We start from the raw sequence: 16416 nt of genomic DNA, 5'->3' as shown, positions 1-16416 counted from the left end.
TTTTGTAAATATGAAGCGCTTGATGCTACCCCTTTGTGCAAGATTCCGGTCCCCATAGACTTTATGGGAACCGGCATCTAGCCACATACCAGGGATCAATCCCCCGCAGACCCCGAGGCAGTGGGGGTTTTATCTGCCAGGGACAAAACGCAAAAGGAATTGACATGCTGCATCTTGGCTGCTTCTTCAAAAATGCAGCCAAGATGCAGCCAAAAAAACATGCACTGTGCGGACAGCAAAATAGAAATCTCATAGACTTTGCTGGGGGAAGGAAATGCAATCATTTTGTGACCAAAAATGCAGTAAAAGATGCAATGTGTGAACATAGCCTTACACCCACCAACTTACGTGTATTTTATTGGGATTTTCTGTGATATTCCAACACAAAGTAGAAAATGTTTGTGAAGTGTAAATGACATGTTTTTCTAAATATTTTAAAAATATAAAGCTGATAATTGTGATTTGCATTTGTATTCAGCCCCCTGCAGTCTGATACCCCTAAATCTAAATAAAATCCTAAGTGACCAGCTGCATAAGTCATCTAATTAGTAAATTGAGTCTTGTTTGCAAACTCGAACCGACGCTACCTATGATGACATTAAAGATGAGGCTTCTTCACCTTTTTTGGGGCCACCATTCCAAACTTGTGTAACATGCATTGGACAATGCTTGCATGGATATCTGTGATCTCCATATTATGAAGCATACAAGCCACCTCTACTGCTGTGTTTGTTGCATCAGAACTGATAGACCTTGTTGACTAAAGGCTACTTTACACGCTGCGATATCGGTCCCGATATCGCTAGCGTGGGTACCCGCCCCCATCTGTTGTGCGACACGGGCAAATCGCTGCCCGTGCCGCACAACATCGCGCAGACCCGTCACACATACTTACCTGCCCGGCGACGTCGCTGTGACCGGCGAACCGCCTCCTTTCTAAGGGGGCGGTCCGTGCGGCGTCACAGCGACGTCACTGAGCGGCCGCCCAATAGAAGCGGAGGGGCGGAGATGAGTGGCCGGAACATCCCGCCCACCTCCTTCCTTCCTCATAGCGGCCGGGACGCAGGTAAGGAGAGGTTCCTTGTTCCTGCGGCTTCACACATAGCGATGTGTGCTGCCGCAGGAGCGACGAACTACATCGTTACTGCTGCAGTAACGATAATCGAGAATGGACCCCCATGTCACCGGTGAGCGATTTTGCACGTTTTTGCAACGATGCAAAATCGCTCATCGGTGTCACATGCAGCAACATCGCTAATGCGGCCGGATGTGCGTCACAAATTCCGTGACCCCAACGACTCTGCATTAGCGATGTTGCAGCGTGTAAAGCCCCCTTAATACTTGTTGACGCCGATATTTTGCCTCCACGTTCACCTCTTGGCTTTTGACTAGATGGATGGACTAAATTTCGTATTCTTCTAATTGTCATGGCACTCATATGATGTAGTTTTGCAATTTTGTTGACCAAGAGACCACTATTGATGAACTGGATGATGCGGTTTTTCTTTTCTTGGGAACTCTTTATGGCTGCTCCTCGATTCGAACCAGTGCTCTTTCATTTGGGAATCAACCTAATAACACACTGAGCTATTAGAAATGTGAGAACAGGTTCTACGTTGTAGCATACAGAATTACAGAAAGAAAAATATTTTTCCACCACCAGGAAGAAAACCGTAACAAATGCAGTAAAATGACAAAAATCTGCATAACAAATCATATGGCAATTGTGGCAAGTCAAATTTATGTATGGAACCTGAAATCAAAAGTTCAAAACATTATTACCCTTTGGTTTATCAGTATGTATATATATATATATATATATATATATATATATATATATATATATATATATATATATATATATATAAAAAAAAGAAAGCAATAAGAAATTCACTTAACCTCCATGGTCTCTATGAACGCTCACCATGCTAGACACCATTGCTGAACAGAAAGCATGTTCACCAGCGTTCAGTTTTTGCTCAACAACATGTAGTTAAGCCTGTGAGAAACTAGGAGATTAGAGTATAGTGAGAAGAGACCAAACTATAGTCAAATGAGACCAGACTCTCCTAAAACACCATATCAGTGAAGTGAAGTTTGGAGGTGGGATCATCATGGTGTGGGACTGTTTTTGAGCATACAGCACTGTCAAACTTCATACACTCAAATGAAGGATGTATGGACAAATGTAATCTTGATAACAATCTGCTGCATTCTACCAAGATGAAACAGGGGTGGACATTTCAGGAAGACAATCATCCCAAACACACAACTAAAGAAACTCAACTAGTTTCAGAGAAAGAAAATAAAGTTGCTGAATGGCCCAGCCAATCACCTGACCTCAATCCAACAGAAAGTTTATGGAAAGAACTAAAGTTCAGAGTTCATAGCAGGAGTCCACGAAACCTTCAGGATTTGAAGAGTGTTTGTGTGGAAGAATGGAAGAAAATCACACCTGAGCAATGCACACAACTAGTTTCTTCATACAGGAGGTGTCTTAAAACGGTCATCACCAATAAAGGCTTTTGTGCGAAGTATTAAAGAAATTTCAGTAAGCGTGGTCAATACATTTTCCCTGTTTCATTTCTCATTATTACACAGAACTTAAAATTTATGGATATCTATTGCTTCATTTCTTTGGTTGTTACTAACATCTGGTGAGAAATTCATGTCAATAGCACCTTTAGAAAAATATTTATTTAGAAAATTGTTGCTGTGTTCCATACTTATTTCATCCGCTATGTATATGTATACTTGTACATAGTTGCATATCCCCTACATAGCTCCACAAATGATGTGGCTGTAGGTACCAATTTCTTTATCATTTAACTCCTAAAACATGACAAATATTTACTGTAAAAAATCATTTCCTTTGCAGTTAAGTAGCATTATTGGCATTGTGAATACAGGACAGAGGATAGGCATTTTGAGATGACCGCACTGATTTAGGAGATCAAGTTTCCACATTCCAAGGTAGTATGAAGTAGCTTTATTATGCCTTTCTAGTTTGAGCCAAATTCTTTTACAAATCAAAATACACATATGTATTTTTATTTGAAAAAGGTGTGGTGTAAATCAGACAAGTAATAAAGTTACCTTGAAGCGCTGTCATCTCTAAATGCCTATCCTCTGTCCTATATCCATTCCTACACAGAGGGGATTCTTCTAGCTGCTGGGGTGACTGCAGCAGCTGATTACATCAGATAAGTCAACATCTCGCTTCCCAACGCTTGCACCCCACAGAGTCACCTTATATGCGCTTGTCACCTTTCTGTCTGTTATTGGCATTGTAACATAGAAGACAAAATAATATTTTAATTACACAGTTTTTGCTTGACTTACTGGGTTGGTAGCCACCAATGACTGGTTGTTTGCCACAGCTGTTAATGAAATTATCGTGACAACCGAATTGCAGACAAAGGACAGAAAAAGATTCTTGTGAAGTGTAATTCTCTGGCAGCTTAAATTTCTAAAGCGGAAAGAAATAAAATTAAGCTACAATATCATACTAAACCAAGATCTAATCTAATTCTGAAATACATTGTACACATAAATATAGGAAATAAAGCAATACTATTGTTACCAACAATATAAAAATGTGACTAATATGGTGCATAAATAGTACAAATGGGGATACCCAAATTGTTCAACCCTTTTTTTAAATAAAGGCCATTGGGATAGAAGAATATCATCACTTTTCATGCAGCTTCAACTACAAACTAATGTACTACTATATAACTCGTGGTTCAATAAAGCCCTATAGAATGGCATCAACCTGCTCTTTGCAGATGCCCTCTCGGCTGTGGATAATAAAACCCGTACTCAGGAGATCACTTCTATGATGTCCATATGTCCTAATAGGGTATATGGAAAATGGTTGCCATTCTGTTTGCTAGGACCCTAGTTGCTTACAACAATGGATGGGCTGCACTTTGAAGTTTTATCAGACACATCATAATGATGATTAGTAATACAGGACTCTCAAAAGGAGCTTAAATAGGTTCTCCAGCAATGTGATAAAATGGCCCTCATCACATAATTCAAACGACAGGCCATCCTAATCATATGTTAGGATGAGCTGATGTCAGAAGAAACTATGCTCCTGAGACCTATGTCTCAACTGACAGAGGTGCTCTATCTTAAGAACACATAGCTCTGTTAACCAAGGAGGTCTGCGACAGGAGAAGAAAATCAATATAATCCTTAGCTGACTGACTGTGCACCGAGGTATACTGCAGTGGAGGAGAAAATGTATTTCTTCTGGTATTCCCTCCCTTCTCAACTCCTGGACGTATGTGTATTTATGATACATATTCTCTGTTGAAACACAGGTTTCAGGATCTGTTTTTCTTTAGCCTGCAACCCATCCCGACAAGTGACAAGTACAAGTTGCTGTTTGAATTATGTGACTGGGATTACATTCTTATTACTTGAAATACCCCTTTAAGAGTTCTGTATGGCCAATATATTTAATAAGTCAAATTGTTGGGATTCCTTGTAGTAGTATCCCCACAGATCCATACCTTGCCTAGTTGCCTTAGTGGAATTCCTTGCTTAGAGAGTATACTGCTACTTTTATACGGTTGTGAATTCATTTCTGGTTTCAAAGAGAGGCTGAAAAGTTCAGATTATTCATTTTGGAGCAGGCTGGTTGTAAAGGCTTATTTGAATTTGTGAAAGCTAAAGATTCAACTTAACTGCGCAATGCTGTACATCACTTTTTTTCTCCTTTTCGAAAGAATGTAAATGATGTCCTATCTTTAAGACCATTGATATTCTGCATATGCCACCCGAATGCCTCCAGAACAGTCCAGAATAGTCTTAAACTGACTTCCATTTGCTTTATTCTCCATTCTGTACTTTAGCAAGATTTGTAAATGGGAAATAGACTTAGGTTCTCATCCACGTGACTCAGGTTGGCAGTTTACAGAGTCAGGAGTTTTTGCAAAGCACTTATTCTTGAGACCTAATACAGGGTAATTATTTAGTTAAACTAGGCCCCCGACAGCATTGCTCATTCAATGTCTTTGAATCAATCACCTTACTTTTGAAGTTGCCCATACCCTGGTGAGTTCCTGCACCTCTAGATGGGAATCGGTCTTCAGATTTATGCTTCCAAATCTGAGGGCAGCATAAAATAGAAACCGTGAATAGGCAGAAAGCTGCCCATCTATAGTAGGGAGCATGGGTGAATAGAGCTTAGCTTGTGAATACTGAGAACTACAGAGCATAAGTTCATTTTTGAGAGGACTGGGGAGAGCTGCAGTAGATAAGCAGAACACTGGCCTTGCAGCACTGGGGTCCTTGGTTCAAATCCTACTAAGAGGTACTTCTCACATAGCAAGATCGCTAGCGAGATCGCTGCTGAGTCACAGGTTTTGTAACGTACCAGTGACCTCATCAGCGATCTCGCTGTGTGTGACACTAAGCAGCGACCTGGCCCCTGCTGTGAAATCGTTGATCGTTGCACACAGTGTTGGTTCATTTTTTGCTCGTTGCTCTCCCGCTGTGAAGCACACATCAATGTGTTTGACAGCGAGAGAGCAACGATCTGAATGCGCAGGGAGCCGGCATCTGGAAGCTGCGGACGCTGGTAACCAAGGTACACATCGGGTAACTAAGCGAAGCGCTTTGCTTGGTTACCCAATATTTACCTTGGTTACTAGCGTACCAGTTCATATCGTGGTCGGAATCGCTGGTACGACGGTACCCTTAGACAAAGTACAATTTCTTCAAAGAGTTTGTATATTCTCCTTGTGCTTGCATGTGCTTCCTCTGTTCCCTGGTTTCCTCCCACACTCCAAAACATACTGATGCAGAATTTATATTGTGAGCCCCATTGGACACAGTAATGATAATGTCTGTAAAGCACTGTGGTAAGTAATGGCGCTATATATGCAAGTAAAATAAATAAAAAGCAGAGTATCAAAACTACTGCACAAAGCCCAATAAGTGACTCATAATTAGAATCAAGGTTTCTGCACCAAATTATTGCTGCTCTCAGATTGGGCAGCAAAATTCTGGTGACATCTATAAACAGAAAAAGAGACCCTTGGAAATTACCACTATGCAAGGTGATCAATGGAGCGCCCTGAAAACATGCACTGTGATTTCTTACATATTTGGGCACTAAGCTATTGATTGCAAAAGCATCAATACAACCATTATTATTTTTTTTTTCTGAGGAAGTGAAAACCATGTTTTCTGTTAGATGGTCACCTTGTTAGATTCTCCTTGACTGGCATTTATTTCTCCTCTAGGCACACCTTTATACCTCTTGCTAGGTATTTACTATTGGCCTTTAATCCATTCCGTAGGTATCTTTTTCTCTCCTCCTCTCTTTTTTTCTCACGTTTCCGTCTTTCCAGTCTGAGATCATTTTTCTTTCTTACAGTTTTGGTGGAGTAAAGCACTCCTCTATAGGGCTAAGCCACACGGCGAGAAAATCGTTGCGAGTGGAGTGCGATAAAACATCGCATTCCCCTCGGACCAATTCTAGCCTGTGTGTCAGCACACATGGGCGATTATTTTCTCAGCCCTAATCGGACTGAGAAAACAATCGCAGCATGCTGCGATTGTAAGCTGAGTCTCTTTCTCTCGCACCCATTCAAGTGAATGGGGCGAGAGAAAAATCGCACTGCACTCGCGGTACACTGGTGAAATCCCTCCCTCCCCTCCTGAGTGCCGGCCCGCCCCCCGCAGCTGAGGTCTGCTCGCACGAACGGACCTCAGTTGCAAGGACACAGGCATGACACTCGGCTCTGCTGTACTGCCAGCACGAGCCGAGTATCATGCAAGTGGATCGCAGTAGTGCCCGTGTGGCCCCAGCCTTACTGTGAAATTCTCTCATATTTCACCTGTTTATTGTTAGCTGCAATGGTCCATTTAGCCTCGTTTTGATCTACTGTAATGGCCATTTCAGTCTGTTTACAATTTCACTTCTTTTATTGTAAAACTCCTTTGTTCTAAATAAAAATAACAGTGAAAGGGAAGCAGTTAGGCCTAAGCCACACGGCGAGAAAAACAGTGCGAGTGGAGTGCGATAAAACATCGCATTCCACTCGGACCAATTCTAGCCTGTGTGTCAGCACACATGAGCGATTATTTTCTCAGCCCTAATCGGACTGAGAAGACAATCGCAGCATGCTGCGATTGTAAGCCGAGACTCTTTCTCTCGCACCCATTCAAGTGAATGGGGCGAGAGAAAAATCGCACTGCACTCGCGGTACACCGGTGTACCGCTAGTGCAGTGCGAGAATGGCAATAGCCGGCTATGCAGGAGAGAGAGAGATAAATCCCTCCCTCCCCTCCTGAGTGCCGGCCCGCCCCCCGCAGCTGAGGTCTGCTCGCACGAACGGACCTCAGTTGCAAGGACACACGCATGACACTTGGCTCTGCTGTACTGCCAGCACGAGCCGAGTGTCATGCAAGTGGATCGCAGTAGTCCCAGTGTGGCCCCAGCCTTATGTGATATCTGCTGCCCGAACCCCAGCAGCGAGTATCAGAGACAGGTCCGTCATTACTATATCCAAGAAAACCTACTTTTAACATGGATCTGGGAACAAGGTAACTAGGATTAGTCAAGACCGCTCAGTACCCGCCTCTGCTTGGCTGACAGGCCTCAACCTGGGTGTATATCTACATATATCTATCTATCTATCTATCTATCTATCTATCTATCTATATATATATATATATATATATATATATATATATATATATATAAAAGCGTATTTTTCGCTTTATAAGACGCACCTGATTTTAAGACGCACCCCCAAATTTGGTGAAGGAATAGAGAATTTTTTAATAAATGGGGTCCGTCTTATAATGCCAGTGTCCGTCTAACAAATAATATAGGGTATATGTCCCTCATAGCCCCCTCATCCTAAAATTAGCCACCTTAATCTGGATATGGCCACCTTATATTGAACACGTCCCCCAGTAAGGCCCACTGTGGCAGGCCCACAGGCCCACAGTGGCCAGGTCCGCAGGCCCACTGTGGCCAGGCCCACTGTGGCAGGCCCACAGGCCCAATGTGGCAGGCCCACAGGTCCACTGTGGCAGGCCCACAGGCCCACTGTGGCCAGGCCCACAGGCCCACTGTGGCCAGGCCCACTGTGGCAGGCCCACAGGCCCAATGTGGCAGGCCCACAGGTCCATTGTGGCAGGCCCACAGGCCCACTGTGGCCAGGCCCACTGTGGCCAGGCCCACAGGTCCACTGTGGCAGGCCCACAGGCCCACTGTGGCAGGCCCACAGGCCCAATGTGGCAGGCCCACAGGTCCATTGTGGCAGGCCCACAGGCCCACTGTGGCCAGGCCCAATGTGGCAGGCCCACAGGTCCACTGTGGCAGGCCCACAGGCCCACTGTGGCCAGGCCCACAGGCCCACTGTGGCCAGGCCCACTGTGGCAGGCCCACAGGCCCAATGTGGCAGGCCCACAGGTCCATTGTGGCAGGCCCACAGGCCCACTGTGGCCAGGCCCACTGTGGCCAGGCCCACAGGCCCACTGTGGCCAGGCCCACAGGCCCACTGTGGCCAGGCCCACAGGCCCACTGTGGCCAGGCCCACAGGCCCATTGTGGCCAGGCGCACAGGCCCACTGTGGCAGGCCCACAGGACCACTGTGGCAGGCCCACAGGACCACTGTTTGCAGGCACACAGGACCACTGTTTGCAGGCGCACAGGCCCACTGTTTGCAGGCGCACAGGCCCACTGTTTGCAGGCGCACAGGCCCACTGTTTGCAGGCGCACAGGCCCACTGTTTGCAGGCACACAGGCCCACTGTTTGCAGGCACACAGGCCCACTGTTTGCAGGCACACAGGCCCACTGTTGGATATCGCCCCCATGTTGCTGCTTTTAGTAAAATAAACTCCTTACCTTCTGCAGCAGTGTCCTGTCTGGTGTCACCCTCCTCGGGGTTGAGCTCCTCCAGTGTCTCCTGCACTTCCTACTTCCTGGTTCTAGTGCCAGTCATGTGATCGGGACAGCAGAGAGAGATATCTCTGCGTGCAAGATCACAGCAGCAGGAGGGAGACCGGGCAGACACGCTGGAGGAGGTGAGTAAAGAGTTTATTATTTTACTATGGGCAGCAGCATGGGGGCCATAGCTAACACAGGGGGAGGGGGCATGTGCGATCAAAGGTAAGCACAGGCAGATAATATGCACAGCTCCCCCAGCCCATCGCCGCGGTGCAGTTTCAGCACCATGGTGGTGGACAGCGGCTGTGCATATTATATGAGTGGGTGCAGGAGATCAAAGGCTGCCGCCCGCAGCTTCACAAGCCTCTACCAACCCCCCCAGCACCGCTCCAGAGCGGCCTCCACCTCCCCTGGACCCTGCAGTATATAATCTGTATATTCGGTTTATAAGACGCACCCCCTACAAAAGTGCGTCTTATAAAGCGAAAAATACGGTATATATATATATATATATATATATATGTATATATATACATACATACATACACAGTCATGGACAAAAGTTTTGAGAATGACACCAAAATTATATTTTCACATGATCTGTCTGTTGCCCTCTGGTTTTTAATTGTGTTTGTCTGATGTTTACATGACATACAGAAATATAATTGCAATCATATTATGAGTACCAAAAGGTTATATTGACAGTTAGAATGAGTTAATGCAGCAAGTCAATATTTGCAGTGTTGACCCTTCTTCTTCAGGACCTCTGCAATTCTCCCTGGCATGCTCTCAATCAACTTCTGGACCAAATCCTGACTGATAGCTGTCCATTCTTGCATAAGCAATGCTTGCATTTTGCCAGAATTTGTTGGTTTTTGTTTGTCCACCCGTCTCTTGATGATTGCCCACAAGTTCTCAATGGGATTAAGATCTGGGGAGTTTCCAGGCCATGGAGCCAAAATCTCTATGTTTTGTTCCATGAGCCATTAAGTGATCACCATTGCTTTATGGCAAGGTGCTCCATCATGCTGGAAAAGGCATTGTTGGGCACCAAACTGCTCTTGGACAGTTGGGAGAAGTTGCTCTTGGAGGACATTCTGGTACCATTCTTTATTCATGGCTGTGTTTTTAGGCAAGACTGTGAGTGAGCCGATTCCCTTGGCTGAGAAGCAACCCCACACATGAATCGTTTCAGGATGCTTAACAGTTGGCATGAGACAAGACTGGTGGTAGCGCTCACCTCTTCTTCTCCTAATAAGCTGTTTTTCCAGATGTCCCAAACAATCGAAAAGGGGATTCATCTGAGAAAATGACTTTACCCCAGTTCTCAGAAGTCCACTCCCTGTACATTTTGCAGACTATCAGTTGGTCCCTGATGTTTTTTCTGGAGAGAAGTGGCTTCTTTGCTGCCCTCCTTGAAACCAGGCCTTGCTCAAAGAGTCTCCGCCTCACCTTGCGTGCAGAAGCACTCACACCAGCCTGCTGCCATTGCTGAGCTAGCTCGGCACTGCTGGTAGTCCAATCCCGCAGCTGAAACAGTTTTAAGATACGGTCCTGGCATTTGCTGGTCCTTCTTGGGCGCCCAGGAGCCTTTTTGGCAACAGTGGAAGCTCTCTCCTTGAAGTTCTTGATGATGCGATAGATTGTTGACTGAGGTGCAATCTTTGTAGCTGCGATACTCTTCCCTGTTAGGCCATTTTTGTGCAGAGTAATGATGGCTGCACGTGTTTCTTTAGAGATAACCATGGTTAACTGAAGAGAAACAATGATACCAAGCACCAGCCTCCATTTAAAGTGTCCAGTGGTGTCATTCTTACTTAATCATGACTGATTGATCGCCAGCCCTGTCCTCATCAACACCCACACCTGTGTTAATGGAACAATCACTTAAACAATGTTAGCTGCTCCTTTTAAGGTAGGAATGCAATGATGTTGAAATGTGTTTTGGGGGTTAAAGTTCATTTTCTTAGCCAATATTGACTTTGCAAGTAATTGCTGTTAAGCTGATCACTCTTTATGACATTCTGGAGTATATGCAAATTTCCATTAGAAAAACGTAAGCAGTAGACTTTGAAAAAATTAATATTTGTAGCATTCTCAAAACTTTTGGCGATGACTGTACATTTTACATCTATATATATACTCACTGCCATGAGATCTTCCCGGAGCTCCTTCCTTGTTGTCCTTGGGTTAGCCTTGACTCTTCGGACAAGCCTGGCCTCGGCACGGGTGGAAACTTTCAAAGGCTGTCCAGGCCGTGGAAGGCTAACAGTAGTTCCATAAGCCTTCCACTTCCGGATGATGCTCCCAACAGTGGAGACAGGTAGGCCCAACTCCTTGGAAAGGGTTTTGTACCCCTTGCCAGCCTTGTGACCCTCCACGATCTTATCTCTGATTGCCTTGGAATGCTCCTTTGTCTTTCCCATGTTGACCAAGTATGAGTGCTGTTCACAAGTTTGGGGAGGGTCTTAATTAGTTAGAAAAGGCTGGAAAAAGAGATAATTAATCCAAACATGTGAAGCTCATTGTTCTTTGTGCCTGAAATACTTCTTAATACTTTAGGGGAACCAGACAGAATTCTTGTGGTTTGACGGGTTGAATAATAAATGACCCTCTGAATAAACTTTTCACAATTTAAAAAAAAAAATAAATAAAAAAAGAAATAACATTCTTTTTTGCTGCAGTGCATTTCACACTTCCAGGCTGATCTACAGTCCAAATGTCACAATGCCAAGTTAATTCCGAATGTGTAAACCTGCTAAATCTGCAGGGGGTTGAATACTACTTGTAGGCACTGTATATATGTATATGTATATATATATATATATATATATATATATATATATATGTATATATATATACACACACATACATACATACATACATCTACATAATATATATTATATATATATATATATATATATTATATATATATATATATATATATATATATATATATATATATATATAGACATACATACATATATATAATATATATATACACGCACACACACACACACACATACATACATACATACACACACACACACACACACTACAGACCAAAAGTTTGGACACACCTTCTCATTCAAAGAGTTTTCCTTATTTTCAGGACTCTGAAAATTGTAGATTGACATTGAAGGCATCAGAACTATGAATTAAAACATGTGGAATGAAATACTTAAAAAAGTGTGAAACAACTGAAAATATATCTTATATTCTAGGTTCTTCAAAGTAGCCACCTTTTGCTTTCATTACTACTTTGCACACTTTTGGCATTCTCTTGATGAGCTTCAAGTAGTAGTCACCGGAATGGTTTTCCAACAGTCTTGAAGGAGTTCCCAGAGATGCTTAGCACATGTTGGCTCTTTTGCCTTCACTCTGCGGTCCAGCTCACCCCAAACCATCTTGATTGGGTTCAGGTCTGGTGACTGTGGAGACCAGGTCATCTGGCGTAGCACCCCATCACTCTCCTTCTTAGTGAAATAGCCCTTACACAGCTTGGAGGTGTGTTTGGGGTCATTGTCCTGTTGAAAAATAAATGATGGTTCAACTAAACGCAAACCGGATGGAATAGCACGCCGCTGCAAGATGCTGTGGTAGCCATGCTGGTTCTGTATGCCTTCAATTTTGAATAAATCCCCAACAGTGTCACCAGCAAAGCACCCCCACACTATCACACCTCCTCCTCCATGCTTCACGGTGGGAACCAGCCATGTAGAGTCCATCCGTTCTCCTTTTCTACAAAGACACGGTGGTTGGATAAAGCACAGATTTCCACTGGTCTAATGTCCATTCCTTGTGTCCAAACAAGTCTCTGCTGCTTGTTGCCTGTCCTTAGCAGTGGTTTCCTAGCAGCTATTTTACCATGAAGGCCTGCTTCACAAAGTCTCCTCTTAGCAGTTGTTCTAAAGATTAGAAGGTGTGTCCACACTCTTGGTCTGTACTGTATATATACATGTATGTATACATACATATATACACAGTGGTACCGTGCTTAACGAGAACAATCCGTTCTGGGACTGTGCTTGTTAATCAAAGTACTCGTTCAGCAGAGCAAGATTTCCCATAGGAAATCATTGCAATGCTGACGATCCGTTCCACAACTTCTAAAATGTCCCATCCTGGTCTCCTATTCTATCATTCCACACATGCACAAATACACACAAACTCACACAAACTCACACAAACTCACACAAACTCACACAAACTCACACAAACTCACACAGACACACATGCACACACGCATATTATATGCTCACCTTACCTTCCGTTCCATCACCGGTCTACTGGGACTTGCTGTTCTCTGGTACGGGGCCGGGCTGTGTAACGCGTTACCATAACGACGAGGCAGGAACTTCCCGGCCAGAGCGCTGACGTCAAAGGCAGAGCCACTTGCCTCTGATTGGCCAGCGCTCTGCCTTTCATTAGCGGTGACAGGAAGTTCCTCCCTCGTCGCTATGGATGCAGATACACACCGTGGACTGGAGCGGCGCGGTGCACTACAGCACCCAGGAGGCCGGCGCTGAAACGAAAGGTAAACATATTATGTTATATTATATGCTCACCTTACCTTCCGTTCCATCGCAGGCCTCCTGGGTCTTTTAGTTCGCCGCGAGGATGCCGCGATGTACCCGGGAACTACAAGAACCATCAGACCAGCGGTGGAACGGAAGGTAAGGTGAGCATAATACTGTATGTGCGTGCGTGTGTGTGTGTGTGTGTGTTTGTGTGTGTTTGTGAGTACATGTGTATGTTTGTGCGTGCATGTGTGTGTTTGTGTGGGCTGCAAGTGCAGGTCAGAGTGTGGTGGATGGACGAAACCGGAAGTGTGTGCGGTGAGAATTTCGCTCGTACAGCAAAGCTTTCTCGTAAAGCGGGTTACAAATTTACAGAAAGCTTTGCTTGTTAAGCGAAATTCTCGTTAAGAGGGTTACTCGTTAAGCGAGGTACCACTGTATACACATATATATATATATATATATATATATATATATATATATACATATATACAAACACACAAGCAAGCATGCACACGCACATATTATGCTCACCTTACCGTCCGTTCCCTCGCCGGTCTGCTGGGACTTGCTGTTCGCTAGTATGGGCTGTGTATCGGGTTACCATAACGACGAGGGAGGAACCTCCGCTGCCAGCGTGCTGACGTCAAAGGCAGGAGACGCTTGCCTCTGACTGGCCAGTGCGCTGCCTTTGAGTAGCGGTGGCAGAGGAACTTCATGCTTCGTCGCTATGGTTGCCGATGCACAGCCTGGAGTGGAGCGGAGCGGCGAACTACAGGACCCAGGAGGCCGGCGATGAAACGGAAGGTATACTATATTATATTATATGCTCACCTTACCTTCCGTTCCATCGCCGGCCTCCTGGGTCTTGTAGCTCGCCGCAAGGACGCTGCAATGAGCCGGCGGACTACAAGAACCATGAGGCCGGCGGTGGAACGGAAGGTAAGCTGAGCATAATACTGTATGTGTGTGAGTGCGTGTGTGTGTGTTTGTGTGTGTTTGTGTGTGTTTGTGTGTGCTTGTGCGGACTGCAAGTGCGGGTTAGAGTGCGGTGGATGTACGAAACCGGAAGTGTGTGCGGTGAGAAATTTACAGCAAAGCTTTCTCGTAAAGCGGGTTACAAATTTACAGAAAGCTTTGCTTGTTAAGCGAAATACTCGTTAAGTGGGTTACTCGTTAAGCGAGGTTCCACTGTATATATATATATATTATATTTCTTGTACATTTTCAACAGCGTCATGCTTTCTTGCTTATACATTATATATTCCTCTACTTTCGGCTAACCCTGCTCCTTAGCACATTGTGTTGCTGCACCATTCTCTGAAGCCACCTAGGCTGGCTCTCTGTTCTGCGATGCCAACTCTGCAATATTTGATTCTGCTACAAACTCAGCTCAACTACATTGAGGGGCACTGCCTGAATACTTATATAGTTGGCGTCCTGAGCGCTACCTTGAACGCTCACTCAGCCCTTTAAATGGGTTGGTTCACTACTTATTTTTCCAATCCACATTGATATAGCATTGAGAAACAAGGCTTCTCTCTAATACCTTGTGTTGGCAATAGTGCGTTTGAGCAGCGCTATTGCGGACTGCTCAACCCCATTGTGTGACCACCGGGCTCCGTGACCTCTGATATCCGATCATGTCACGTCAACTTCCAGTTGACCTGACATCACTATGGCCTGCCCCAGTCTCCGTGAGTTAATGGGCTGTGGGCAGGGTTTCACCTCTCATCACAGCCCAGCATCGCTACTGCTTTCAGCGCTCTGCAGTGTAGGAGAGTGCGCGAGATGTTGGGCTGTAACGCTGGGCTATGACAAGCAGTGAAACACTGCCCAGAGCCCAGTCACTCATGGAGGCTGCGGCTGGCCGCGGAGATGTTGGGTCAACAGGAAGTTGACATGACATCACCAGACATCATAGGTCCCAGAGCCTGTGGGTCACGAGATGGGGGATCAGCACAATAGCGCCGCTCACAGGTACTATATTGCCAATACAAGGTATTTGAGAGAAGCCTTGTTTCTCAACATTATATCAATGTGGCTTAGAAAACTTAGTGAACCACCTCTTTAACACTGCTGAGTCAACGTTGCTCTTTCTTGTAGAGAAAAAAGGATTTTTCAGCTCACCTGCTGCCCGGACTGCTGGATATCCTGGGTGCTCGGCATCCGCTGGTAAGTTCCAACCAGCTGCAGATAAATAACATGGAAGGGAATAGGATCCGGCACAAATTCCTTGTTTAAGATAAAATCATCACATTCTTTATTCCAAAAGTTTTAAAATCGCATGAAGACCGAAAAACAGTATTATGATACTTATGATTAAGGACTCTTTTGTTTTTATACCTGTAGTCCGAAACGCGTTAAGCATCTCCATGTTATAATACTGTTTTTCGGTCTTCATGCGATTTTAAAACTTTTGGAATAAAGAATGTGATGATTTTATCTTAAACAAGGAATTTGTGCCGGATCCTATTCCCTTCTATGTTATTGCTCTTTCCTGTGCCAGGTGTAATACTATTGTATGAACTGAGGATTTCGATTGCGTTAGGGCAATGACAACCAGAGACGGGTTCTTGGTGCAAAGACGTTTTATAATATGCAACCAACAATATGTACACAGAACAGAACATAAACACAGTAGAACATAAACACAGTAAATACCTGCAAGGTTCGGAACAAAGGGGAATTCCCGGGGCCACGCACCGGACTCACCCAGGGAGACCACCAGGAGTGATCCCCTATACAGGGGCTGTCTGGCGATCACCCCAGAAGGCCTAAATGCGCAGCAGCCAGGACACGAAAGGGCAACAGGTATAGTCCAAAAATGTCCGTACGTGATGTGAGTCCTAGGGTGGATATGAAACGGAAGGAACCGGGCAGAAGTGCCGACTAGAGACGGCAGACGGAGTCCGGGACCAGCGAGGGCACAGCTTGCTGAGACCAGGTGAAGTCCAAAGCCGGTGTCGGGTGTT

General features: G+C 44.8%; 1 protein-coding gene across 1 annotated transcript in view; it reads right to left on the bottom strand.

Moving 5' to 3' along the window:
• Window positions 1–16416, bottom strand: part of CALCRL (calcitonin receptor like receptor) — a 353836-nt gene that overhangs the window by 102368 nt on the left and 235052 nt on the right. The window contains exon 7 of the mRNA XM_075317814.1: window positions 3343–3469. Coding sequence (XP_075173929.1) covers window positions 3343–3469 — 127 coding nt within the window. The remainder of the gene's footprint in view (window positions 1–3342; window positions 3470–16416) is intronic.

Source organism: Anomaloglossus baeobatrachus, chromosome 7 (genome assembly GCF_048569485.1).
Source record: "Anomaloglossus baeobatrachus isolate aAnoBae1 chromosome 7, aAnoBae1.hap1, whole genome shotgun sequence".
NCBI lineage: Eukaryota > Metazoa > Chordata > Amphibia > Anura > Aromobatidae > Anomaloglossus > Anomaloglossus baeobatrachus.
Note: the sequence above shows the minus strand (reverse complement) of the source record. Positions and strands in the feature narration are given on the sequence as shown.